The following is a 27938-nucleotide window of genomic DNA, read 5'->3' as shown; positions in this document are numbered from 1 at the left end:
ATATTCCTGCCTTTTCTGAAGCCAATTTTTTCATAGAAATACTTTCAAAGGAAGTCTGTCTACATTCGTCATTCTCGCCATTATTTTACATATGTAAGGATACACTCTCCAAGGGCTTCACAAAACTGAGAATAGATTCTTCTTCTTGGCATTGTAACATGAAGAGATGTACTGTTTATAAATTACTTTTTTACACTTGCTCTGATTTGTTTGAAATCTATGTTCGAAGTTAGATTCTCTTTAGAAGAAATTAAAAACAAGTTAATCATTTTTGACCTCTGAAGATAATTCATAGCAGTTTTATTTAGGATAATTCGAGCAAAGATATGGAATTCTTTTTATTTGTAGGAAAAAAGCACGTTTTTGTAGTTGCAATGTGACAAAATGTGCAAAAATTAAGAAGGGATACTTTCACAAGGAACTTTTGTAACTATGATCTTCCCGTAGTATTTCTAATTTTACGGTAATTGGTGTTGTCTGGACTAAATCCAACAGGTGGCAGCAGTCACTGAGAAGACTGAAGCACCCTGCCCGAAATTATGAGTCGAAGAAGAAGGCAGGTCTGGAAAAAAGGACCGAGTCCTGTGGCAGTGTCTGATGATTAGCTAACAGTAAAAACATAGTCGTGTTAGTGTTACTAAACGGTGGTATTGCTCTATAATGCATATGGTTATTTTGTTTACGCTCTGAAGTCTGTCCTTTATCGCTGATAATGATAACAATGAAGCTACCGATGAAAACTGGCGAGAAAGGAGGCGACGAGACGGCGGAGGACGATTCGTTGGATCCATCCGAGAGGCAGCATATCCCCAGGGCGGCATCTTCTCCTTCGGTGTACGAGAGGCTGCAGGAGCCGCCGAGACCCCGCGTCCGCGCATCGCTTTTGGACAGAGAGAGCGTGTTCGAGTGGTTCGGCCACCATCTGAACCCCGCCAAGCGGATCGAGTTTATGTGCGGGCTGCTGCATATGTGCCAACCCCTGGAGCTCCGCTTTCTGGGATCATACCTGGAGGACCTCGCTAGAAAAGATTACCATGTTTTAAGGGACTTTGAGTGCAGGGCGAATAACCCGAACGACTTGGGAGTTTTAACGGACGTGGTCGACCCGGTGATTCGGTCCAAACTCATCGTCTGCCTGTCCCTGCTCGGCTCTGACAGGAGGGAATGTGCTGGAATACTCTCTCGGATACTCAGCAGCGTGGACTTGGCCTTGTCGTATAGGAACTATGACTACTCCCTGCCTCCTTTCAGGGACCCTCAGCATCACCTCCACCCGTTCTATCCACAGTGCCAGGACGGTTCTGTGTGTGAGCAGAACCGGGACGAAGCAACGGCAGGGGCTCTGGAGCAGTTGGCGCTGCTCTATACCATGGCCTCGCTACACCCAGCTTTCCATTTTCACCAACGGGAAGTTATCCGGGGACAACTGGACAAAATCGAGCTTTCCTTGGAGGAGGAAAAGCGTCAGAGGCAGCTCAGGATAAACGCCCAGTCGACGGTAATAAACAGTTTACTGATATCGGGGCCTTTTCTTGTTGCTACAGTGGTGTTTTTTTCATGCTAGCCGAGGAAAACCCACTAAAGATGTGAAATGTAAAATTGTAAATACAAAACTTAAATATATAACTTGTTTTAAAAAGGACCCAAGTCTAGCGGTGAATTCTGTAGTCACCGAGTAAGCTAAAGTCTCTTTTAACATCGTAGTTTAGCTTTAGCATTAGCTGTTTATACTGGTACAGCTAATGATGCTAACCGATTTAGCTAACAGGTTAGCCAGCCGAAAGCAGCTAAAAGCAGCTCAAGCTGGACAGATGGTGCTAAGATAAGGAGGGCCGGAAGTAAATAATAATAATATATGTAAAAGAAAAAAAAAATAAGGCGTATTTTTTAACAACATACATGGACATTACTTAAGCCAAAATTTGGAAGGCTTATGGCAAAAGTTGTATTTGTTTATTGATTCTATTAAGGAAATATAAGTATGTTTTATATTTGGTCATCGAGTTTAGAAAGTACAATTCAAGACAATAAAATAGTTTAAAAAAAAATGGATTACAGTTGTAAAATCAAGAAACAACAGATTCTGGCTGATTGGTGCTTTTTTTTAGTTGATGCTTCACTTACAGATTCATTACATAAACTGACATTTATTAAAAATAAATCACAATTTGACTTATTTTCATTTACCAAACATTTTACTGTGTTTTATGGCTGAACATCTGGACTTTACCCGTCTATCTTAAGGCCATAATATCAGATGTATTGTTGTTCAGTCAGAAGCTGCTTTGGAAACTGTAGTCATGCTGCCGTTTTATTTATCAAATTAACAAAAACTTGCATGCATTACCTCTTCTTAACCCCAACACTGTATTACTTCAGCATTGTGCTGCTTAAATTAGTTCTCCCATTCATTTAATAAGAGGATGTTCTTAGTTTTGCCACGCACAACGTTTTACCCTGAAGAGAAACTGTAGTTGACTAAAGAGAAATCTTACTGGATCATTTGCAGTGTTGTTGCCTGGTAGCCAGAGATCCACATGTGGAGAATGGGGGGCTGGTGCTGGGTGGAGGGAGATAAGGAAGTGGAAAGCTATTTGAGGCAGAAAAAGACGCCTACCGGTCAAGATAAGGACAGCTTCATGCTCAGATTAGATCCAGAAATGCCTTATGAAATCATGACCTCAACCTCTAGCAGATGTTCAACTTAATATTTAAGAGGAGGAATTCCTGGCTTTCTCCTCTTCATAGGAACTCATAAATTTGTCTTAAAGAGCCTTTTAGTCAAACTTAGCATGTCAGACTAATTGAAATTGTGTGCGGTAAACAGTAGTCCCCCCAACTTTTTTGCTAGTTAGAGCCTTTTCAGACAAAATTGATGACAATTATTATTTTTCTGTCAACAAAGTGACCAGCGACAGATCTGGTGACTTCTTTCTATGTTATTTAAGACTTTTCGTGTTATAAAAAATCAGAGTCGGTCAGAAAACTGCACTGCTGTTGGAAACACTTTACTGAAATTGTAAACAGCTAACTGAGTTGGCTCACTCAATAACGTCCACACTGAAGAGTGTTGTCGTCAGCGAAACCTGTAACTGTTCTGTTTTGGTGCATTTACTGACTGGAAAAGAGACCGGATTTGTAGTTTTTGGGTCAATTGCTGGTCAGTGCTGGTCAGTGGCACATTTTAATCTGTTGCTGATTCTATGTTGCATCTCAAGTTGAGAGTTGATATCAGTATTCCCAGTTTTTTTTTTTTTTTTTTTTTTTTTTTAAGGAAAATAACATCAAAAGAACCCCGTCCTTCTTTTATTTTTAATCAGCTGCAGGAGAATGACTGGAACTAAACTTAACATGTCCGTTTGATGTGATGCACTGACTGAGCTGTTCATGTCCTCCAGGAGATGCTGGGCCAGCAGCTGGACTTCACGGCCTCCTCAGTGCAGGACTTTGGAGAGTGTCCAGCCTCTCATCCCCCTTGCCAGAGCCGGCGCTCCGGTCGCTGGGCAACACAGAGAGAAGGTAAAAAAAAACGGGGAGGATGGACGTTCACAGGATGGGATGTTTAAATTCCTCCAGATGTCAGGAACAATTTTCTAAACGCGTATTAGAGGAGAAGTAATTTTTTTTGTCCTTTTGCAGCCGTTCACATCGAGAGGATCGTGCTCAGGGGGATCTCTCGGACGGCAACAGATAAGGAATACAGCTTTGAGGTAAATCATGGCACCAAGAGTTCCAGGAAGTGTGCTCTAATTGGTTAACGTGCAATGTGGGATTTGGCTTTGATTTTGTGGCATGAATTTATTAATGTTGGAACTGGGCCGTTCCGACTGTGGTGAAAAAGTCAGATATGGGTCGGATATGGGCAGAAAAATCCGGATTTGTGTCAGGGTTGCCACCAGAGCTTTTTTGACCAGAACCAGTGTTTATTGTTGTCCTGCATGGATGACAGAGTTCTGTCTGCTGGCTTCCAGGTGAAGTGGTCGGACTCTTCCTCCAGCAGTGTGACCAAAACCCACCAGGAACTGGAGAACTTCCTGCTGAAGGTGAGCACTCTGCTCCTAGAACTTGACGTCAGATCAAACAGTCAGAGATCATATCAGTGTGATTGTTTCTGTCCAGCTTCCAAAGGATCGGTGCACGGACTCTTTTGAGAAAAGCATCCTGAGGCTCCTGAGCCAGGGGGACCAGTACGAGAGCAGGGAGGTGGAGAAGAACCTCAGGTAACGGCTAGCTAGCAGCTAGCTCAACGCACGCAGACAGTTTTAGCCTCGTTATCGGTTTGTTTAGGACGACATTCTACAGTCATTCTACTGTTTTTTTTACATCTTGTCTCAATTCACATTGTCATGTCGTAGATTCCACATTTAGAACTCGTATTACCAGATCATGTGAGAATCAGTCAACCAGTTCTATGAAAAAAAAAAAATCCCCAACTGATGACAATATAAAGCAAAAACATTTTAAAGGTTTTTTTACAGTATGTAACTGCATACTACACTGCATACTACATACCACAAGTGTTTGCTATATTGTGGGAGCGTGCTATAATCGTTTTTCAGAAGGAAAGTCAAGCCCAAATAAGTAACTTCACGCTTAAAAATAAGCCCAAAAAACCACAACCTGCAACCTGTTTAATCTGTAGGTGACTTTAGAAAAAAAAAAGTTCAAAGTCGCTGATAACAAACAGACTTGGCAACGGTGGTTACAGCCAAAGCAATGCAGAAGGAACATTCTTCCACTTTTTTTAGATATAGACAAACTATAGCTGTTCATTTAAAATGTACATATTGAGCCAAATTCTGTTACAAGGCTCCGATAATAATAAAATAAGTAAATAAAAATAATAGAAAGTATCAGAATAAATATATACAATAAAAAAAAAAAAAATTCTGTTCTTCATATGGCATTGGAAATTAGGGGTGTACTGATCAATCTACTCTGTTTTCCTTAATACTGGGAGTTTGGCGATATTTGTATGTGAAACTGATCATACCCATCGTTTTATATATATATTTTTTAATTAATGAATTTATTTACCTCTGAAAATCAGCCACTGTCACTAACTTAGAGAATTTGTCAACAAAAACAAATGAGCAAATGACCCGATAAAAGGGTCGATATGATCACTCTGAGGCTGTTTGCGGTCTGTCGGGATGATTCAGGTGGAGGCTCCTGAATCAGACTGGGACCACTGGAAGTCATGGCTGCCGACAGCTGAGCTGGAGCTGCTGGTTTCAGGAACCTGTAGGTTTTGGTTTCCAGCTCCCTCAGTCCTCCTGTCTGTAACTTTCATTTCCTGTGAAGTGAAACTTTGGAAAATGAAACCAGCCTGGCTGCCTCCACTTGCTCCTCTTCCTCCTCTTTCTTCTCCTCTCACACATCTCATACTTTTCCCTCTGGTTTTAACTCTAGAGTTTGTTGGCTTCATGCTGGTAGAAGATTCTCTCAGTAGGAAACTAGAGAGGTTTGGATGAAATGCTCTTACAGTTTTATCATAGTTTTTGTTTTTTATTGTGCCAGTGTGATAACAATTAAAGTGATAATAAAACAATTTCATTTTTAGGTATCTGTATATGACTGCATAACGCACAAGTCACTAGTCGCATAAAGTTATTACATCACTAAACTGCACACAGTCACTGCATTGAATTATATTTTCTAACTTGTTGGTAGTTACTGCTGTTCTCACAGAGGAAATAGTGGGGAAAAAAGCTGACAATGTGGACATTTTTTTTATTTTATTAATGATAACTTTGGATTTATTGTGATGAGAAATCAACATTCTTATCGTGAAAAGAAATTTATTACAATAAATGATAAACAATACAATGAAATACCCACCCTGGAGAGGGATGACGATATTTACATCATTTTTTAAAACAAAAATGTTCACAATCGGTACGTTTCTGTGAATGAAACCAGAAAAAAAAGTTCTTTATCTCCTCTTTAAAATGTATTCCTTCTTGCTGTGATATGTTTAAGTGAAAGCTGCCACATATCAGGAAAACGTCACACTGTGATATTATTGATGAATATTTCATTCATCATGATGAGCAAACATTTTTCCCGGTGTCTCCAGCTGCCTCCCTGAACTGTTTAAATCCAGATAAAATGAATGTAAAGCGGTTCAGTTCTGACATCGTGGTAACAGCGTCTGTGTCCGCCTGCAGGGAAAGGTTTCTGTCTGCCCCGCCTCTCTTCAGGCAGACCAGGAAGGTCTGCAGCTTCTTCAGCTCCTCCAGGCCGGCCTGCAGATGTGAGTGGGAACCTTTGACGGACGCTGAGTAAAGGCTTTAACTAGACACTTCAGTTGAAACATGGACAACACTGAATTTCCTCCATTTTTCCGTTTGTTACTGATTTACTGTCCAGCCAGACGCTTTTCTATTGAACCTTCTTAATATTCCCGACTGATGCAGAATTGAACTCTCAGTGAGATCACAAGTAAAACTATTCAAATTTTTCAGCTAAATCTTTCTAAGATTCAAATGCCAGCTGTGTGATGAACTGCTGCTGCGGCTGCTGCTCTAGAACCAGCCATGACTGGTTTTTGATGATTTTCTGTCTTCCAACAGGTACCTTACATCCTGGGACGACGTACCAGCCAGACTGCTCTGACGCCTCCAGTCAGGATGAAGGTGGGAGGAGCCCTGATTGTTTCTGTTTGTGACAGTAAGGAGGGAACCTGCAGGTTAAATGAGAATCTTACAGCTGCTGCCCAGACGCCTGTCCTTCATGCTGAGCACAGCCACGGTGGTGGGGGGTGGGGCGGTGGCTTTATTTTTGGACAGGCCCTGTCATCATATTTCAAGGCTATATTTGCCGCTCGTCGTTGCCGGCCTCCGGTCAGCGTCGCCACAGCAACAGCAGCTCCAACTGCTCCAACTGTAACACTGACGTAGATGAGGTCACAGGTCAAACAGGCCTCCAAAACTGATTTTCCAATCACATATCTGTAATCTGATTTAGGTCCAGACTTTGACTGGGCCATTCTGACTCTGGAATGTGCTCCACACTGGACCAGTGGACATGTTTAGGGTTTATCTGTGTAGCACAAAATCCCAGCAGAATACAGTGAGATCAGCGAGTGTAAGGCGGATATAAGCTGTATGAATGTGAATGTTGGTGTGTTTCTTAATATACTCTCTGCGCAGACTCGTATGTTCAGGGACACAAGAAGAAACACGCGTCCAAGAGTCCATGTCAGCTGTGAGTAGGACGGCATTTTTGCTCGTCAGAATGGCTCTCTGGATGCACATAGTGACAATTCTTCTTCTGTGCCAGATTGTCACGGGCCAAAAGCCCCCAGGGGGACACATGGAGAGGGAGCCACGCAGCAGAGCACAACGGGCCTGCAGACAGGAGGAAGAAGAGCAGCGTGGCGAGGAGCAGCCAGGACGCTGAGCAGGTAGGACAACAGGAAACAAAGCAACCGTTCATTGATAAATCCCTGTCAGTGTGGGATAGTAACTGTTGACGTGTAGATGTCAGTAAAAGTCTAAACGTTCAGACTGTAAAGGTTTTTCATGCTTTACTAGCCCCACTGCCAGGCTAAGCCTTTTTGATTTATGTTTTAAGGAAAGAAAAAAAAAAAAGCTTTATTGCAAGTGGTTGCTCTGAGCGTTTCACTGGTGGAGCAGATTTATTCCTAAAAGTTAAAAGATTTGTTTATAGAAGATAGGTTTATAATTTGTGCATTTAAAGCCGGACCAATCGCACCGCTGGCACCTCTGATCACCTCAATAAACAAAGTTACATTTATGTATCTGAGGTCTGCCCATTTATGGGCCCCTGATGCCCTGGGGGGCCTTACGGAGCCGCTGACTTAATTTGGATTAAACAGAAGTACAAATAATTGATATTCAGTTTATTTGTATTTTTTGATTTGTTGTTTTCAAGACTAGTTGTTGGTTAAAATAGCATTTCAGTGGCTTTTTCCCTGAACCCAGCAATATTTTTACATTTCCTGTCTACTTAACATCTTTTAATACTAAAACACGGTGGACCGCCTGGGCGGCCCGACCACTGAGCTGAGCAAGTTTTCTGTTTTCTATTTGCTGATTATTTCATGTTATACCAGTGTGGGGCTGGAATTTTATTGCAATATTTTGTGGTACTGTGGTGGTAATAGCGCCACAAATAAAAAAAATCTGTTTATCATTTATATTTTATGTATTTGTGTTGCTGTGCCAGCATTCACAGGCCCACAAACACAAATATTGTTGCTGAAAAATATTTTCATTTGAAACAGGCTTCTTCAGAATCCTGTTTCTGGATTTCTGAAGAATCCTGCTTAAAAACGTCTGATTTATATTACTAAGCTGCACACAGCAACTGCATTTAAACATACTTTCAAATGTATTAATATGTGTTGATACTCTTGTGGAAAAAGCAGTTTAGAAAATAGCAAAAAGAAAATTTTCAACCATACTGTCAGTTTTGCTTTTTAAATTATCAGCAATAACTGAAATTTATTGTTATGATAAATCAAAATTCTTGTCATAAGAATTTTTTTTCTCTGTAAACGACACACTGGGATAGATGGAAATTTATTGTGTTTTAGTTCAGGAGGATGGGAAGACCTAGATGCTTCACCTTCATGGAATTTTGCTGATGATGGTTCTGTTTTATTATTTCTGATTTGTTCTTTTGCTCATCTTTCTGCTTTGTTGGTCAGTTACTCTCTGGTTCTGGACAATGTGCAGCTGCAAGGATTTTACTCTTATTGTGTCACTTTCAGGCAGTTATGTGTAACCATGACAATGAGGTTGTTTCTTTTTTCTTGTTTTTTTTTTTTTTTTTTTTTACAACTGGGAGTAGCTGATCAGCATCTCAAAAGCTCAAATAATATCTGAACTTTGACCCCAAATCCCAGAGAAATAGAAAGGCAGGCTTCATGGAGGGAGGAGGAAGTTCAGCTCCCCTACTCCAACATCTAACCAAACGGCCAGACAGAGGCTTAAAGAGGGGCGGCTAAAGCTAATGAGCTGGATTAGCAGAGCTTCCCAGCAACTGATGATGTCATCCAGGACGGGTTACTGTAGAATATAATCTCTGCTGATATTGAGCTGTTAGCGCATCATGAAGGTCATGAGAGCCGAGCCACCGTCCACAACCACTCTGAAGAAACTGATATCAGAACGTTTCCATTTCCCTTCGGGACACATAAAGCATTGTTGAGCTGAGTTGTTGCAGTTTAAAGCAGAATCAGGAAAGCTGCCTGTCCTGTGGAGGAATGCCCAGGAGCTGCTTCCTGATTGGCTGTCACATGCAGCTGCTGTAATGATTTACTCCGCCTTCATGGAGCTAACCATGAAGACAGGTTAATGATTGCAGGCGGCAAACATGTGGAGGAATTTGGTAAGGCTAGGAGTGACACAGCAGTGTGTGTGTGTGTGTGTGTGTGTGTGTGTGTGATTGCCACGTGAACGGGATGTGTGAGAGAGCATGTTGCTGACGGAGAACATCCACCATGGAGCTGCTGGACGCCGCTCCACAGTCATTTGTTGTCTTCTCATGCTAAATGCCGTATGCCTCTTCATTCTGACCTCTGACCTTCCTTCCAGCATCTGGATCCCGACAGAAGGAGCCACCCAGCATCTAAAAGCAAGAGCAGATTTTTGCCCGGAGACAGGTAGGTTCTGCAGAAAAGGAAGAAAAAGATAAGCAAGGTAGACTGGAAAAAAACTGCGTAGAAATTAGTGAACCACTAGGGGGAGCCATCTGAGCCTTGGACCTGACTGAGGCCTAGTTTACAGCTGCTCTCATAGGGGCCATAATGTGTTTCCTTTGGACAAAAATCCAAAACCAAAGAATAAAAGCATTTCTCATCAAATTATTAATGCAATTTCAGTGATTTATGATACTTATGTATCCAACTGAAAGAATATGGAGCACTCTTCCTAAAAGAAAAAAAAGTAATTGTGAGTGTTTTCCTTCTGCTCTATATTATTCCTGCTCATCCTTTCATTGTGACAGGCAGTGTTGTCAAACAAATACGGGGCAGCAAATTTATGTCACGCAGTAGCTATGTTGTTATGTGAATTTTGAGGTAACTTTTGAAATGTAAAAAATGGGAAAAAAAAAGAATGAGGCATGTTTTTATTGACTGGTTTAGAGTGAATCAACTGGCCTACGTAAAGCGGGGTTTTGACAGATTTTGACATCATGCTTGGCTGTAATAATCAGGATGGAAACAGATTTGTGGAACAAGCCTCATTGTAGTGAATGCATCCATCCACTGGTGGGTGTGTGCCTTACCAGAGGCACAAGATTCAGAAAAATATCAAAAGTCAAATTCTCGCCGTGATCCATGCTAGTTAGCAGCCTCTATTTCCTGTTATCACAGCTTTGCATAAACGTCACAATCTGACAAAATTCAACTTCACGGAGTCTGGTAGATTTGCTCCAAATCAGTATATGGAAACGCACTGAATTCACTTTATTTTTCTTATTTGCAGCATTTTAAATGTTAGCTAAAAATTTGCACGACAATTGGATGTAAATGTGGCTACTAGCACACAGCAGGAAGAAGTGAGAGAGATATAACGAACAATCACCTCTTAACCCTAATCAGTTGATTTTCAGCTTGTCTGCCCATAAAATATCTGACTTGTTTTACCTTACTAGGCCGAGAAAAACACTCTTTATTGTGCACGCTGTTACCGAGTGAAGGACAATCAAATTGAAATATCTCCACTGTTAGCAGAGACATAAAAAGCTGTCTTAAAAGTATCTTCAACTACAGAGTGGATGTTTGCAGTTCTTACATTCTGTAGAAACTGTACACACACTGTTATTCTCTAGTGTTGGCCTTATCAGTAATCCCAGTGTAGAGATGTTTCACATCCAGCTGATGTTCTGGAACGTTTTCTGTCTGCAGGGACAAGGTGACTGTGAAGGGCAGAGGCGCTGCCTTTCTGACTAATGGCACTTTACCGGCCCTGTCGCCGCAGAGGAAAGGTGAGGAACTGCAGAAGTTGTTAGAGCAACAGGAAAACCCAAATGAATGAGAAGATTGAAGCTGCTGAGGGAAATGTTGTGACTGACACGACATTGTTGTTTCAGTCGGACCTTCTCATGCGGATACATTTGGGGAAACGTCGTCCGAGAGCTGCAGCTCTCCCTCCAGCCCCCAGTACAGGAGACGCCAGAGTCTGGAGAGCGACGACGACAACAACAAAGGTGAAACACACACACACCCACACACACACCGCTCCACGTAAAACACAGCAGCTTCTGAAATTTTCAGTAAAATGTAAGAACATCCTACGGATTTTCAAAGTATGTTTTCCTTCCACTCAACTTTTTATCACTATGCTTGGATGTAGCACTGTGTGAGCAAACAGCTTCTTTCTGTAACATTTAAGAAATAAAAAAGAAGATTTTTAAAGATTTTCTGAAACATTCCAACATTTTCAGGAAGTGATTATTGGCAATAATCCATATTCATGTTTGATCTCTAACAGATATCTGTTATTGTCTCTGTCAGACTCAGACAGCCACTCTGATGACGGCAGTAAGGGTGTGGCCCCTGACCTGTTCTTCATGCGGCAGGCGGACTCCGCCGGTTTGGCAGACGGCCCTCCCCAGGGCCCAGACTTCGCCTCACCTCCCTACCTGCCCCCCTTGGCCTGCTTGCTCCCCAATGGGGCCCCTGACCCCGTAGCCCCAGATGGGAACCCCCACCCAGCGGGGCCGCTGTCGGTGGTCCCAACCCCAGGGATTGTGGGTGATCCGGAGAAGAGGGAGGTGCTGACGACCTTCGGGGGCCCCCCACTGGCCCTGCACCACTCAGTGGGTGGGGGGGTCCAGCCTCTAGTCCAGAGGTTTAAGACGGCTCTGCCCCACAGCCAAGGGCCCGTGGAGGGGGAGGCCCCTCTCAGAGCGCTGGGCTCCATGTCACCGGGGCCACCTGTGTACTCGTCCCCTTCCCTGCCCTGCCAGGAGCCCGGCCTGGCCCCACCCTTGCCCCACATGGAGCCCCCCCATCCCAAGCTGCATGGCATCCTGCCATCTGGGATGCCCTCTCCCTACGCCCTGGCCTCAGTGGCTCCTGTGCCCCCCTCTGTGATGCCCACCCTGGGGGCCCCTGGAGCGGCTGTTCCTCCGGTCGTCCCCTCTAACTCTCCCGGGCCCCCGCCCAGCCTCAGCCCGGCGCTCGGCCTCAGCACGCCGCAGAACGACTCAGCGTCCTACAGCAACAGCAGTGCTTCCGGTGGAAGCGGCCCCGTCGCCCCTGGCAACCCCGTAGCTGTCCAGCAAACCCAGCAGCAGATGCCACCGCAGCAGCAAACGCCACCCCTCCAGCAGCAGCAGCCCCCTGTGGGATGTGGGACCTGCGGTTGCCATAACAATTGTGGTAACCGAGGCAGCGGCAGTGCGGTGGGGGGCTCCTCTGGCTGCCAGCCCCCCCTTTACTTCCATCACCAGATGGCAGCAGTAGCGAGGCAGATGTTCAGCGTTCCTCAGTCCCTCCTCTACCTCACCCAGACCCAGGCCCCCCACCAGCCCAACGGCCCCCCCACTATGCCCCCTTTCTTCCCTGCTGCCCCACCCCCTGTCCACCCATCCCCGTATCTGCACCCCCACAGCCAAGCGGAGGGCCCATCCCACATGATGGGCAACCAGGCAGTGGCAGCCGCCAACTACAGCCTCCAGCAGCAGATGGCGCCAGCGGCATCGTTTTCTCAGCGTGTCTACCAGCCCGTCTACCCGGGTCACCTGGGGATGCTGCCAGCTGCCATGCTGGGGGGCGGCGGGGTCAACAAGAAGAACGGCACAGTGTCCTGCCACAACTGTGGAGTGAACGGACACTTTGCTCAGGACTGCAACCAACCCAGCATGGACTCCACCCAGCCGGGTAAGGAAGGAGCAGCGCTCCACCACTTTCTGTCACATTTCACTCGTTTTGTTGGGATTTGATGGGACTGATCAACTCAAAGTAAAGAATCATTGTGATTTGTGATTCTTCACAAACAAGAATCAGGGTGTGGCATGTGTATGTTTGTTTAGTTTCTAAACTAACAACATTGAGAACAAAAATTTACTGTAAACTGAAAAAATCTTGAAATTTGAAAAACATATTTAATACTAAAAAAAAAAATGAAATTGACGAAAAAAATCTTTTCACAATGCGGGTAACATTTTAGAAACAGAAAAAAACATTTTCAAACTGAAAAAAATCCCCTTCAAAAATCTTTTTTAATTTTCAAAAATTCTTTTTATTCAATTTGACAAAAAAAGTACATTTAAAAAGTTTTTATTTTTCAATTTAGTTAGAAAATTACCTTTTCACACGAGTATAACAATTTTTTGGGATTGTGTAATAAATTCAGTTTAAAAAAATTTTTCATCTAAAACTTAAAACTTGGTTTGAGTTTAGGTTTGTTTTTTTTGGTTTTTTTAGATTGAAATTTTTTTTCAGTTTCAAAATATATATTTTTGTGAGTGGACTTTATGGCCCCAGTTTAGCGCTATACATGTGTGTCAAAACTTCCATGAAAATAATACTGTTGTGTATGTGTGTGTGTGTGTGTGTGTATGTGTGTGCTGCAGGAGGCTTCAGGATAAAGTATGCAGCATCCAACATTTCAGAAGCACTTGATAATGCCGACTGAAGACGAAGGACGATGATGACCAGTTCCTCCTGTCGTCATGACTACGACAGGTATGGCAGCAGTGAAGCGTTCCTCTATAGGGCAGAGAGCTGCCCTGGCTCAGCAGACAGAGCCTCAGCACAGTGCCTCACAAACACCTGGTTACCATGGAGACGACTCACCTAAAGTCATGTGATTCCCACTCTCTTCCCTTTCAGTTTCTTTTGGACTTTTTTGCACTGAGGGTTGGAAAATATTAAATTATTATTACTTTCTAGGAAGATTTTTTTTTTTTTTTTAACTCAAAAATGAAGACTTGAGTCTCGGCTTAAATGTTCTGATCCACTTATTTCTTAAGGTGTCTATGCTTTCTTCTCGTGGTTTTGTTCATCTCTGAATTTAATTGTTTGGAAGAACTGTACAGCGGCTTTCTAAGATCAATAATCGGTAAGCAGGAGTTGTACCTGTAGGTTCTCTGCACAATTGTGAATGTACACCTTCAGACAGGAATCTGTGTATATTTGAGGGTTTTGCTGGTTTTGTGGTTGCTGTGTGGACGGACGGCCTCCGGCCGTTCAAATCCGGGGAATCTTGTTTGACGCAAGGAGCGCCACAACAGTTCATGTTGGGATTTTCTTTTCTTTTGACCTCAAGTCCACATGAGATGGTCAGTTTTTTGCTTTATTAGAGTGTACAAAAGTATTCCTTTTTAAAATATATATATATAGTTAATATTTTAGATAGGAGACGTCTGTTTTAATTCAAACAAATGAAACCTGCTGCCCGACATTATGTTTTTAGCGTTTAAGGCTGGAGGTGTCCGGTAGAGATAAAAATTGGAAATTCCGACCGAACTTTTCCGTCTCGAACCCCCACAGGTGTTTCATCTGCGACAACGGTGGCAGTTTATTACAGACTTTTTACCTCTGGACAAGATTTCTGTCAGAATCCTCACAAGCATGACAGCTTCACTGGAAGATGGGAAGCAGCCGCGCGATCCGAGGAGCTGAATGTACCGACAGAACCGAGAACTCGCTCCCTGATGAAACGTCCACATGCTGGGCAAGGCCTCTTAATACTTCAAGTGGTTTTTTTTTTTTTTGTTTGTTTTGTTTTTTTAAACACTTTTAAGATGAAGAGGGGGACGCAGCCTTCTGATCAAACTAGCACACTGAGAGGGAACACCAGGATGGAATCTAATCTTAACTTCTTGTACTTTATTATTATTATTTTTTTTTTTTTCATATGTATACCAGTCTTGTTAACTGACTCTTGATTACATATTTGTTGATAAACTTGAAAGTTCTTCAAAGCCCTCTTTGAGTTGAAGCAGTGGCATCTTTTAATGTTTTTATTCTTATTTTTATTTTATTTTTTTGAAGGTGTTAGGCAGTGTTGGAGAGTTGAGCCCAAATGTGGAAGCAAATTACTGGAGATGCACCAAGAGAAAATTTGTTGTTAAAACTTTAAGTACTTAATTGGACATCAAATATTAGATCTCTCTAAAAAGACTTTTTATAACTACATAAAATGCATAGTAGCTGTTTGAAATACAGAAGTGTCTGTTAAAGCTAGTAAATTTCTCAATAATGGAGTTCAATGTCGTTTAAATGAATTTCTCCTTATAGAGATTTCACTTCAATGCAGACGTGGTTGAAAGCAAGAGTTACAATTTTGATTTTGTTTAAATGTTTTTTGGTTAAACCTAATTTAAAACGGCATTCTTATAACATGAAGCACGTAGTGTCACCCCATAGTGGGGGATTTATCTTGTAAAAAAAAATAAAAAAATCTCCTTTTAATGTTTACAGTTTTACATCTTGATTAGAAGAGTTTCTCATATCTGATAACATCATTTAAGACGTGAATGTTTCTTGTTATAATGAGCTGCTCCTGTTTTTATTTCCTAGCTCTAGAAATCTGTCATAGATTGGTGCATCTCTAGAATGAACTTAGCTTTCCCATAAAAAAAAAAAAAAAGAACCTCAATTTGTCATGTGTTTGACTAAACCAAGTGGCTACTAAGAGCTACGAAGCTGAGAAGTTTCTTCGTGGGCGTCGGTTCAAACCTTTTCCTGCTTGTGTTCATTGTTCGGCGTAGTGATTCTAAACCTGGACAGGTCAGGGCTCAGAAAGTGTTCAATCCTACAACCACCTCGTTTTCAGGGCTTCGTCAACATGCTGCTTTTATTTTTATTTTTTTTTAATTTGTTTGTGTTTGTATTTGTCAGCCTACTGTCACTGCAACTGATCTATGCATTCACGCCTGTTATTCCTGAATGTGACTGTCAGGAGATTCCAGTGGTGGAAATTGTTCTCCGATCCAGAAACACCGTCCCCCCCCACCTGCTGCTGATCTGTTTCCAGCAGTTCAGGTCGAACGTCCTTCCTCCCACCTGAAGGTCGTGTTGAGCTCCAGATCAGAAGCGCTCAGACTGCCGGTGTGGGTCAAGAAGGAAGTCCGGTGTACATACTGAGGACTCGCCTCTCCAAACGGCCCGTTTGAGCGATGCCGTACTGTCCCTCTGCTGCCACCCTCAGCCGTTATGTTTACTGTACTTTGGAAAGGTCAAAAATATATTTCTAGAGTGGAATTTGGATTTTATGCAAATTGTTGATATTTTTTTTTTTCTTTAATTATAAGCAATAAATGCAAACAAAAAAATGGAAGTTGTTCTGAGTGACTTTATTATCGCAGCAGTGGCTGTGTTGGGATTGATATATATATATATATATATATATATATATATATAACATATTTCTATTCAAGAGTCACCAGAACATGAACTTATAAATGGAAATATTCTGTTAAGCGTCACATCATCTTAGTCCAATACATGTCACGTGTCCGGCTTTATTGACAAAGAACAAGTGAAGCTTCTACTGATTTGGGAAAAGAATCTGACCAATCAGAAGTGACATTAACAATTTAAATGCTGCCAGAAGGCTAACCTTAACTAGTAGTTTCCACTTTAACTATATTGCTAACCTCATACTGAACACAAAATTAATGAGAAGACAGGTCAGGTCCGGTTGTTCTGTAACGCCTCTATAAGGCTCTTGTTGTAGTCTGCCACCTGCTGGTAGACGACCTTAGCAACCGACTCGTAGTCATTCTCCTGAGTCTTGGAAGCGATGACTGAAGGGAAAGTTAAAGAAAGCTTATTAATACAACATATCTGGAAGATTCAATCAATCAATCAAATTTTATTTGTATAGCACATTTCAGCTGCAAGGCATTTCAGAGTGCTTTATTCCTTAGCAATAAACTCAGATGGCCACAATTATAGTTCATACTGCTAATTTTTTTTTTTTACTTTTATACATATTTTGAAGTGTGTTTGAAGAAATATGAAAGTACTTGGAATTCAGTGGTGAACACATAACAAAAAGTTAATTGTGTTAACCTTAAAATACTAAAAAGTTTAGCTAACGCTACCAATACGGTATTTAGCAGTAGCTAATACTAATGCTACAACTAACTATATCTGACCTTGAAAGACTCCAACTCTTGGGCACCGATTTAATGTTAATATAATTCACGCACTTTATAAACATCTGTTTGAATTTGTGACAAACAAAATTTTAGAGATGTTGAAAGTTTACAAAACAACCAAGCAGAACTGAAAGATTAATCAGATTAATTATGATGATTGAAAAAAAAAAAAAACTGGATTGTATGTTCAAGAGGCTAAATGAAAAATCTGCAGATTGTGACATTTTTATATGATTAATCAATAAATGGTAATTAATTACTAATATAGTTGCTGCTCTAATGACTAATAAGTTAGTCGTTTAAAAAAATAAATTTGGAGGAGGCTAAGTGTGCCAATTATTTTCAAAGCTATCAAAAATGCTAACTTTTTGCTAATTTAGCTTTGCTATTAAGTCGTTAGTGGAAATATTATTTTAACTTGAACTGTTTGGTGCGTTCTGTGAAGGATACACTCTTTCATCACAAAGTTGTTCTGCTCCAAGTGCTGCCATTTCCTCTCCAGGTTGGTTAGCTGAGACACCAAAGAGACACACACACACACACACGCACACACACACACACAAACCGCTGAGTTCCTGAAAGAAACAAACGTGCTGAGAGCGTTCGGTTGGACGTGTTGTCGCTCTAACCTGAGCGTGCGTCTCGTTCTCCTGCAGCTTGGTCTTGAGGGCTTCGTGTTTCTGGTTCATCTCCTGCAGCAGCTGGAGGAAGGAGTCTCTGCGCTGACTCAGGGTCAGCCGCTCCTCCTGGAGCCTCTGCAGCAGCAGAACAAAGCAGGCGCTCAGCGTTTGGTGAGGGGCTGCTGCTGCGTCCCAGGAGCAGCCAGTCCTACCTTCCTCTTGTCGTCAGCGCTCCGCCTTAGGGCGTCCAGGTCTCTGTAGGTTAGCAGCTCCGTTTCCATGGTGCTGACCTGCTCCTTCAGGGTGCTGAGCTCGGCGCCGATCTTCCCCTCCAGCTGCTGGACCTTCTCCAGGTCCTGCTGCAGCCGGTGGGACTCTGCAGGAGGACAACGCCAGGTCAACAGGTAAAATCTTTTGCTTTCCTCTGAGTTTGGGAGCATTTGAGTTAAGGACCTGTGGTCAGGCCTCTGGCAGTGCTCTCTGATCGGACCACCTCCGTCTCCTTGCTGACCAGCACTTCCTGCATGTTCTTCAGCTCGCTGGCGGTCACCGTGTCGACGTGGCGCAGCCGCAACATGTTCTGGACACACAGAGCACACCTGCAGTTTTAATCGTCCTCCTCCTCATCATCCTCATCATCATCAGTCTTTCTCACCCTGCTGCAGTGCTCCAGCAGAGAGACAATGTCCTCCTGGCTTCTGGTCAGTTTCTTCTGCTCCTCGGCTCTGGACTCCTCAAACGAGTCCAGGAACCCTGAAACAGTCCTCCATTAGAGCACAGTGTCCTTCATGTTTTACCCTTTTAATGCTTTTATAAACCAATCATCAGCAACAAGATGTAGCTTTGAAAGGGGCAGTATTATGTCTATAGTATCATTTTATAGCACAGTGTCACCATCAGTTGTTATAAAAATGCTAAAAAAAAAAAAAAAGGTCACATTTTGTTGATCATGATGGATTTGTCAACGTCCATCTTTCTCCCTCTCTGACTGGAACTCACTGTCTATTTCCTCCTCCTTCCTCTTCAGCTCCTTGTACTTCTGTTGGCACTCGCCTGATGACAGAAAAAAAAAGGCTAAACATTAATTTACACATTTAATAAAAAAAAAAATTCTAAATAAGAATGGTCCAAGACACATAGAGAGCATAGAGCATCATGCAGCAGCGTTACCCTGAGCTGCCTCTGAGTCCTGGTCCAGGTTCCGGATGTCCTCTGAAATTTGTCTCTTCCTGTCTCTGATCTCAGTAAGCCTGTGTATACATATACACACACACACACACACACACACACACACACACACACACACACACACACACACGATTACATCCAGCTGACTCTAAGCTTTTAAATTAACAAAGTGTGAATACACACTGTCTCTCCATGCTGGCTATTTCCTGGTTGTCCTCCTTCACCTGAAAAGAAAAAAAAAAAACAGACAAAAATGAATCAAACTATTTGGGATTCAAAAAAATTCGTCTACTTTTTCAAATGATTGGTCAATTTAATATCAAAATCATATTTTTAATTTAATAAATGCAGATAGTTTTCGAAGTTTGTTGATATATTCCCTGTTTGGCCTGCTGGAGGTGCTGTTTCCTCCCTGAAGATGTCTACTTTAATTCCTGGTGATACAAAATGTTTCTCATTTTGGAGCGAGACCAGTTTGAACGTTTCCTCCAGCAGTGAGGATGATGTCATATCCTGCTCTCTCCATGTTTCCTGTGTGTTTGTTGTTTCTGGATAAAAGGTTTTAGCAGACTGCTTTGAGTTTGGAACAAAAGCTGCAGGTTTTAGAAATAAATCTTCCTTATTGCAGTGTCAAAAGCTTCGTTTCTGTTGTAAATGTGAGCAAAGCTTTGTTGATATTCCACTGGAGTCGAAACAATTTCACAGTGACAGTGTGAAATTATTTAATGAATAAGTCATTAAAAAACATGCCAAGCTGTCATCCTCCAGTCACTTCCGGTTGTTTTTGTCTTTTCCGCTGGTAGTAACATCCTGTTATTGACCACATGACAGGAAGTTTAAGTGATGCGAAAAAAGTGTTTCCATTGCAGTTTTGCAAAATACAGGAATAATTTTTGTTACAGCTGAAAAACCACCTCATTCAAAAATGCAAAAACTCCATATAGACAGATTAGTTTTATAAATTGCAGTTTTTCCATTGAGCAAAAGTCAAATAACGCAATGTTACGTATAATAGGAACGACGCAACAGAGAAGAAAGACCATCGATTTGCTTCAGAAGTAGAAAGATGTTCTGGTTTGGTCAGATGGGACCAAACCAGAACCTTCCGCCCCATAACCCTAAACGTCCCATAGAGGCTCCACCTGCTTCAGCAGCTTCTCCCTCTCCTCCTGCGGGGAGCCCAGGCTCCTGTCCTCGTCCTCCATGGCGTTGCGCTTCCCCTCCAGCGATGCCAAACTCTCGTGAAGCCGAACCATTTCCTGTTTTATCTGTGAGTGGGACAGCTCCTGCAGAGGGAAGATGCATGATGGACCTGGACCTGCTTCAGCGCTGCGTTCTTTTGGCCCAAACTCACTGTTTCATAGTTTTCCTTCCTGGTTACCAGGACGTCCAACTCTTCCTGGAGGACCGCAAGTTCCTGTAGAAAACAAAAAACAAAAAACAGAAACATAGAGGCCAGGTTATCTCAGATCATTTCTTGGAAGTTTTTGTTGTTTTTTTTTTCAAGACGTGCCTGCAGCAGTTCTTCATTGGTTGTTGTCATGGCGAAATATTTGTCCCGCTTTGCTGAAGGCATTGCCTGGACGACTTCCTCAGCCACCTGCCTCTCTCTTCCGATCTCCTCCTCGATCGCCCGGACGACCTCTTCTCTCCTGCAGGTCAAACACAAACATATCACCATGTCTCTGGAATTATTTAGGCATGACAAAGCTAAAGGAGGACATCAGAGATCATCTGCAGATCAGCCATTGAGAATTTAGCTCTAAAAGTTAGAGGCAATAAAGGGAAGCCCCAAACCAACTCTGGCCCAATGAACAGAGACAACGAATTCCTCTATGAACAAAAGTAGTCGAGCATCAAGTGCCAGACAGCTGAAGACTTGGTCCAACAGCCTTCAACAGGACAAAGATTCCAAACTAAGAACGTCTGTCACTGATTGGCTGAAAAAAACAAACGTTCCAAGTCACAGTCACACCCTAAAATCAAATGAAATGCTGTGGTGGGACTTCAAAAGAGTCCCGGGTTGTCGTTTCAAATATCTCCATAACATTTGAAATCATACAGAGATTACTGGTGTTAAAGGAGATACTGGATAAAACTGGATAGTTGAGGTTTTATTTACCACTGAATCAAATTCAAAGCAAACGACGTGTAATAAGAGATGAATAGTCGGCTTCTATTTTTGAAAACTTTCATTTCATTGAAAATTTCACCCTATGTTTAGTTCTTTTTTTAAGGCGTTTATAAATCAGCCGCTTGGGCTGGAGAACCACATTAGTATCATTATCCAATTGAAAGCCGTACATTTCTGATCCATTCCATATCAGTAATCCTTGAGGATTCCCAATGTAACTACAATCTCTCCTCAGCGCATGTTCAGCCTCAACTGAGGAAGTAAACCAATGAGGAAGTCCAGTCAAGAGGACTGACTTGATTGATTTGCTAGCAGGAACTGAGGGTAGCACAATCTAAGTTATACAGGGAGCTACAGAGAGCAAGGGTCACTAGGTGTGCTGGCTGCTTCTGGACAACGGGTGAAGGAGTGCGGAAACCCAGGTAAGTGTCTTTTTAAGTACGGCTAAACTCTCAGAGTGTGTGTTCGGTTAAATAAACAGCTTATATCAGCTTTTCAGTGTTGCATTGAAGTTCATTTCCAAGCAACTTCTGGTTCTGTGTGTCAGCTGATCTTTATGAGTCTGTCATATCCTTGTGCAAGACACTATTAGCCACAAGTCCAGGCAGTTATTGCCACAAATACGTTTTGTCCATTCAGCCTTTTTGGATTTAGTTTCTATGCTATACGGAAAGCAGAATCCTTAGAATTGTGCCCAGGCAACAGAGGAGCAGTTAAAGAAGACAAATCTGATGATGAAGCTTTAAGCTAGTAAAAATTGCTTTCTGTACTCATATGAAGATCTAAATCCCACTTTAGATGTTTTTCTCCATTAGAATGACGGCATAATTATTTTCTACTTCAGTAAACTATGAATCTTGGTTTTTTTTCTCTCTAGAGTAAAACAATGGACAGATGTTGGCAGTTTCTCCTCCTGATGTGCCTTTCTGCAGTGGCTGAATTCGGCGAAGCAAACGATGCTCTGGTATGAAACGTTTTAGGGCCTGTCTGTGTGGGAACGCTTTTTCTAAAACAGGTTGTTGTTTCAAAAACACCCGCATCCACCCAGGACTGTTTCCACAAACGGTTTCATCCATACAGGAACAGTCGCCAAAAAAACACAGCCGTCAAAAACGCGCCAGGTATGGCCTCCACACAAGGTCAGCGATAAACACTACAAGAAAACAAGAATGACAAACAACATGTATATTGAATTAGGCGTTATAGGTCGGGTTAGAGGCTGGCTAATAAGTTGGTGTTTTCACAAAACAGGCGCTACATGAGGACAGTTTTCACTCTGTAACCTGTTTTAAAGAAAAAAGTTGATTCCGTGTTGATGCAGATCGTTCCAGTTTTAGAAACAAAAGATGTTCCAGTATAGACAGGTCTCCAACATATTTGATGTCCATGTTTCATTTCCTTCTGATTATGGTTCTCTAATTATTGTTCATCCTTCAGCTGGTCAAAAACTTGACAGATGAGCTACTACAAGTCATCCCTCCTAATGACAAGTCAAATGTTTCCATTCTGGTGATCAAAGGCAACCAGATCACTTTGAATGAGACGGACCAACAAGCCCTGACTACTTATCCAACACTAGTTGAACTGTATGTAGGTGAGAACCTTGTCACTACTGTGCCAGCCAACTTCTTCTCTGGGCTATCACACCTGAGAGTCCTATCTCTAAGCAGAAACAACATCAGCAGGTAACTAAGAAAGCTAAATGCAGTGGGTATGATATCCAGTTCTATAAAAAAAATTGATGACTCTTGGTTTCTTTATGGTTCTTGCTCCAGTCTGGACCCTGAGGCTTTCTCTGGACTGGATGTTCTAGAAGAGCTGGACCTTTCCGACAACAAGTTGACAGATCTCTGTGACAAGACATTCACTAAGTTAAAAAGTCTAAAGGTAAGCTTTGCAAAGGCAAAAATAATACCCAACCTGTACAGATTTACTTAATATCCTCAAGAATCTTGAAAGAATGGCCTCATGTGTTTGGGATTTACTGCACACGCAGACAGGTTTTGGTGATAAATATGATTCTTGGCCACAGATGTTTGCAGAAGTGTGTAATAGACCTTACCGACATTGGTGACTGTCACATTATAATGGAGGATGCTTTGTAGACATAAAAGAGGACTCTGGCACTAGAGGTATACACTTCCCAAGGTGTAGGTCCAATGACTGCTTTCCATTGATGTTAATGGATGGCAACAACTTGAATTGTTTATCTTAAGTAAGCTAAACTGATTCAAATTTGATAAAGTGTTTCCTGGCATCTACCAACCTTAACATGGGTGTTCTCATCAGATCCTGCATCTACAAGAAAACCCCTGGAACTGTTCCTGTCCTCTGCTTGACACCATTGGAAGGATAAAAGAAGCAAATATCCCTTTTGGTACCAAGATTCCTTTGCAAAAACATAGAGACTCTCAGTAGTTGTTACTAAGAAATCTAAATAAAACATGCATGGCTACTATCTATGTATTGGTCTTTAGGGGGGCCAAATGTCACCTGTGCATCTCCAGCAGAGCAGAAAGGAAGAAATCTCCTGGATTCTATAAATCTTTGTTCTACATCATCACCAGTCACTGCGCATACGGACCATAAATCTCCAACACCACCAGTCACCTCTCAACATTCTAAAGAAATCAACAGTACGCCAACAACCACTTCAACAAGTCAGAATTGTACCGTCAGCAAAAGTAAGACATACTCTATGATGCAATTTTCTTCTATGCCAATCATTCTTCCCTTTGACGTGGCACCCAAAACTTCTTAGAGGTCATACTGATACAGAAACCCTACCTTAGTTGGGTCACAACATTTCCTAAGCCTCTAAAAACCAACTAGTTAAACTGACAATTTTATTATCTTTATTTCCACTCCGCAACCAGGTCAGAAACCTTTGTCTGGACACACATGGAAGTTCACAGCCTGTGTTGCCGCCTTGGCCCTGACCACCTGCATACTCATCCTCACTGCCATCAAAGGACCTTCCTGGTACAAAAGCTTCCACAACTACAGACATCGGACACTGGTTGAAGACGATGAAGAAGGGGACCAGGACACCATGACAACTGAGACAGGAGGGTGCGACAGACAGCAGACGTTCACTTTTGAGGAACTGAGTCATCGGATACAGGAACAAGAGGAGGACGGATATTTTGAGGATCCATACATCAAAAGGATGGAGGATTCAGAGGAAGAGATACAATGAGGAACAAAATCTCACTGAGGGGCTGGTATCAAATTAGACTGAATCTATACATTTTAGATCTATATATGATTGTATGTAGTTGTTTACATAAGCTAAAGAACTAGCTTATGTAAACTAAGCTTGTTGTTTAGCTTTAATATACTGTGAAGAATTATTGTTTGAGGTTTACTGATCCTTCTCCATGTCACCGTGTCTGATTAAATGAGCAGTGTAGTCATGTTAAGAACAGGGTATCTGCAGGTTTAGGCAAATCAAATTCAAGACTTTTAAAAACCTTTTTAATGCAACATTGAATAATATTTAAGACCAAAATAACTAGAAATATATTTTGCTTGGGGGATCCTGGTGTATTATAATCAAACGTAGCAAAAATAATGACATTTCTGGGGTTTGTTTGTGTTTCTTGGTAGCAGCTTTGTGCTTCTCACGCTGCTTATGGCTCTCTACAGCTTTAACCCCCTTAATGCCAAGCTTCAATATTTCTTTGGCACAAAATGCACTGACACTCGTGTGAGTTAGCAACAGAAGTGAGCCAGTGGCAAAAATGAACATCATCCATCCAACTGATTATAAATTTGCACTTATATGTGACTGATACTGAAATGCTAGAGCTTGGTAAGCAAGGGTAAATTAACAGATAGTTAGTGGTAGCCTCAAATTAAGTAGGACTGCCATGACAAAATTTAAGACTTCTAATTAATGTCTTTAATTCATAAAACATTTATTTTATGGATTAAAATCTATTTCCTATCAACTATCAGCACATGCTTGCTTTGAAGAAATCAGCTGGGCTTTCTTAACCTTGATGTAACTTTATTCTATTAGTTATGACTGAATAAGAATGCATGTATCCAATCTGAATGTATGTATGTATATAATTAGAATTGCATAAATCATGTTTATTTTTTTATATATTTCTATATGATGCGATATGAATTTGACCCATATGTCTTGAAAGTGGCTTTAGATGACTTAAACAGTGCTGTGGCTATGATTGTCCACTCCTGCAATTCATTAAAACATCTAACTACCAGGAGTAATATTATGTTCAGAGTTTTAGTATTAAATGAAGCTCGGTAGGGACAATATGCAGGCACAAATTGACTCCATTAATGACAGATTCCAGTTGTCACTATCAAAGACAAAAGTTAAAAGATGGAAATGAAAACCGAGCCTGGGTGTACCTTTTTTCCTTCAAGTGTGCCCAACAATTTTTTGCTGACCTGATTCTGAATATTTGATGAAAAAGTTGCGGTTTCCCTGATTGGAGCAAGTTCTTATGGTGAATATGGGAACCTGCATGGTTACTATGATATTTTGCCTTGAGGGACCTCAGTCAGTTCCCGTGTTACACCACTGCCTGCTAAAACATTGTGAAATGAGCTGAATGATCCATACTCTCTCCTCTCTGTGAAAATGCTGTCGATGCTTCGTGCCTCGATGTCGTTCTGCGCTTTCAGCTGGGAAAACACAAAGTAAAACGGGAAGTGATGAGGAACAATGCTGAATGTTTCCTCTGTCAACTTTTCTAACCAATTCCAGGTCATGCTCACCATGTTGTAGTCATTGATCATCTCCTCCATCTCTGTGTTGGTGTTGAGCTTGTCCACCAGCTGACAACAGATTTGACATAATTAAGAATAGAAAACAAAAACTCCCAGATCATCACTAAGACTGTAGCGTCAGTCTTGGTGACAGCAGCCAGGTACTTCCTGTTTACCATGTTGTAGTCAGCAAGCTGGCCCTGCAGGTCCTTAATCTCTGCAGCCAGACCCTCTGCCCTGCAACACACAAACAACAAAAGGTTTATAACACGAACAGATTTGATCTCAAACTCACTGATTGCATCTTTATAAAAGTGGCTAAATCCATCACAGACCGTTTCTCGTAGGAGACATAGACGGAGTTCTCCTGGTTGTAGTTCTCTATCTCTTTGTGCAGTTTGCTGGTCTCTGTGGTCAGCTCGTTGATTTTACTCCTAAATGGTGAAAACAACAGAAACATTCACTTTCACGTCATAATGTCGCCTAAAAGTTGAAATATGGAATTTCTTCTTATTAGAAGAAATGACGGTGTTGGTGAATGTCACACAATCTGCTGGTTATTAAGTTACCTGAGGAGACCCAGGTAGTAGGATTTATCCAGAATCTGTCTCTGAGGCCCTTCAGGAAGGGAAGCCAGGAGGGACAAAGTTAAGAGAGAGACGGTGACTTTGTTACTTTTAGTCATATAAAAGGAACCCGTCCACAAACAGCAGTTTATTTAGAAACAAAGACAAGCCTGGTGGCACTTTAGCTATACCTTTCATTCCTGTCTTCATCCCACTGAGACCCTGCTGGGTGACGGGCCTGTTAGCCACTTTAATGGCTGCTGACAGGACTCCAGGAGAGGGGATGGTCCCTCTCATACCTGGGTGCCCGCTACTAGCTGGAACCATCTGGAAAACAGCACTATAAGAATGACTCTTGGATTAAAAACCGACAGTTCTGCATCAGTAGTTGTCCTGTAAGGACAGCGTTGGTATCTTTCCTGTTTGGCATTTTCTTATTTTTATACAAATACAGCAGCTCATAAATTTGATTTTTTATATATAAATCATATTATATACATTTATTTGACAGATGAAGAGTATTGCTTTTTCTTAAGCTAATGACAAAAAATTCATATCGTCACACATGAATCTGAGTCTTTTTGCTAGTTATTCAACAGGTTCCCTCGGTGGATCGAGCTTAATGAAGGTGTGTATTGCACTGTAGAAGTGTGAAAGTTCAGTCGCCATATCTGGCTTGCTATTAAGCAATGAGAACTAAGACTCCGGGATGCCGCGGAGCTTTTACCCCGGTTGGCACTCGTAAAGCGGTGGGAGGAGGTCGCACTGCTGTCGGGGGTCTTCCGGCACCAGGAACTGCAGATCCACTCCGGCTCATCGGCCTAGAAATGCCGGAAGGTGGTCTCTGGCTCGCCATGATGCCTGAAACCAAGGGATGGATAACTGACAACAAGCGAACATTCACATTGAAATTAGTTACGTTTTTAGACCAGCGGAGCAGTTATCCTTTTAACGTCCTTATTAGTCCTGAAGCTCTTTGCTCCTGTAATCTAAACATTTTCTAATCCTGCGAATATTCATGTCAAAATGACGTTTATTTCAGCCTTAACATTACCACTTTAGCTTTAAACTCGGACTATGTAGCTCAGTTCCGAACCTTTAATTAGTTTCCTTTGACGATTTTCGTTGGTCACTGAAGCTGCTCCGGTCTACGTCTGTTGTAATTTGGTCAAAAAAATATGTAGAACCCGTTAAGAGAAAACAGAAAAGCTACATCATTCTAACTGAAGCTAACATTCAGCAGCTTGAGCATGTTGACGTTACCCCGGTAACCGTCGTCTTCTTCTTGATTTTCTTTCCTCTCGACTGTTGGCAAGGAACGTTAGAACATTACCGCCACCTACTGGTATGGGAGTGTCTTCTCCTTCCTTCTTAAATATCAGTGAAAACATGCTTGCCCCCTAGCGTCTAACAGAAGTAATGCAAAAATACACGAAACAATGTGCAGGAATGTGCGTGTAGGGACGCGCGCGCGCGCGTGTGGGTAGGGTGGTCGATATAAGGGAAATGGTGGAAAAAAGTTAAAACGGAAAGAGGTAAACAGCACTCCTCTTCCTGTTACGTGAAGTCATCCTGATTCTCAGTGGGGCTAAA

At 42.0% G+C, this 27938-nt stretch overlaps 3 protein-coding genes across 6 annotated transcripts; 2 read left to right on the top strand and 1 right to left on the bottom strand.

The window, feature by feature from the left end:
- The first annotated feature begins 536 nt into the window (after positions 1–536).
- zcchc2 (zinc finger, CCHC domain containing 2) lies at positions 537–16503 on the top strand. Of its 2 annotated transcripts, XR_006369421.1 has the most exons (15): positions 537–1498; positions 3399–3519; positions 3640–3710; positions 3972–4043; positions 4120–4220; positions 6171–6256; positions 6576–6638; positions 7155–7209; positions 7285–7408; positions 9567–9634; positions 10883–10962; positions 11068–11184; positions 11492–12862; positions 13558–13669; positions 14477–16503. XR_006369421.1 is itself a non-coding variant. In XM_044103878.1 (14 exons), the coding sequence occupies exons 1-14, from the start codon at positions 713–715 to the stop codon at positions 13617–13619; spliced, it is 3177 nt and encodes a 1058-aa protein (XP_043959813.1). In that variant the 5' UTR covers positions 537–712; the 3' UTR covers positions 13620–16503. The 2 variants fall into 2 exon arrangements, 1 of the variants encoding a protein (XP_043959813.1); XM_044103878.1 differs by having other exon boundaries at positions 13558–16503.
- On the bottom strand, positions 16433–27687 carry ift74 (intraflagellar transport 74). Of its 3 annotated transcripts, XM_044103880.1 has the most exons (21): positions 27609–27687; positions 27442–27499; positions 27073–27206; positions 26537–26672; positions 26349–26397; positions 26115–26213; positions 25956–26016; positions 25789–25848; positions 25634–25695; positions 20416–20554; positions 20257–20319; positions 20045–20188; positions 19086–19126; positions 18885–18964; positions 18714–18767; positions 18370–18467; positions 18168–18294; positions 17927–18090; positions 17724–17849; positions 17545–17605; positions 16433–16737 (listed from the first exon to the last, which is right to left on the bottom strand). In XM_044103880.1, exons 3-21 carry the CDS (start codon positions 27199–27201, stop codon positions 16622–16624), a joined length of 1809 nt encoding a protein of 602 aa, XP_043959815.1. In that variant the 5' UTR covers positions 27202–27206; positions 27442–27499; positions 27609–27687; the 3' UTR covers positions 16433–16621. The 3 variants fall into 3 exon arrangements, with proteins under 3 accessions (XP_043959815.1, XP_043959814.1, XP_043959816.1); XM_044103879.1 differs by having other exon boundaries at positions 27442–27626; XM_044103881.1 differs by lacking the exon at positions 25789–25848 and having other exon boundaries at positions 27442–27626.
- Positions 21887–25271, top strand: LOC122823886 (leucine-rich repeat-containing protein 19-like). Its single transcript, XM_044103882.1, is given in 6 exon segments — positions 21887–22000; positions 22474–22721; positions 22812–22923; positions 23326–23413; positions 23514–23720; positions 23913–25271. Coding segments are annotated over 6 exon segments (1092 nt in total). The 3' UTR covers positions 24236–25271.
- Positions 27688–27938: the final 251 nt, after the last annotated feature.

Source organism: Gambusia affinis, linkage group LG21, assembly GCF_019740435.1.
Source record: "Gambusia affinis linkage group LG21, SWU_Gaff_1.0, whole genome shotgun sequence".
In the NCBI taxonomy this organism is placed as follows: Eukaryota; Metazoa; Chordata; class Actinopteri; order Cyprinodontiformes; family Poeciliidae; genus Gambusia; species Gambusia affinis.
This window is presented reverse-complemented; position numbering and strand designations above follow the sequence as displayed.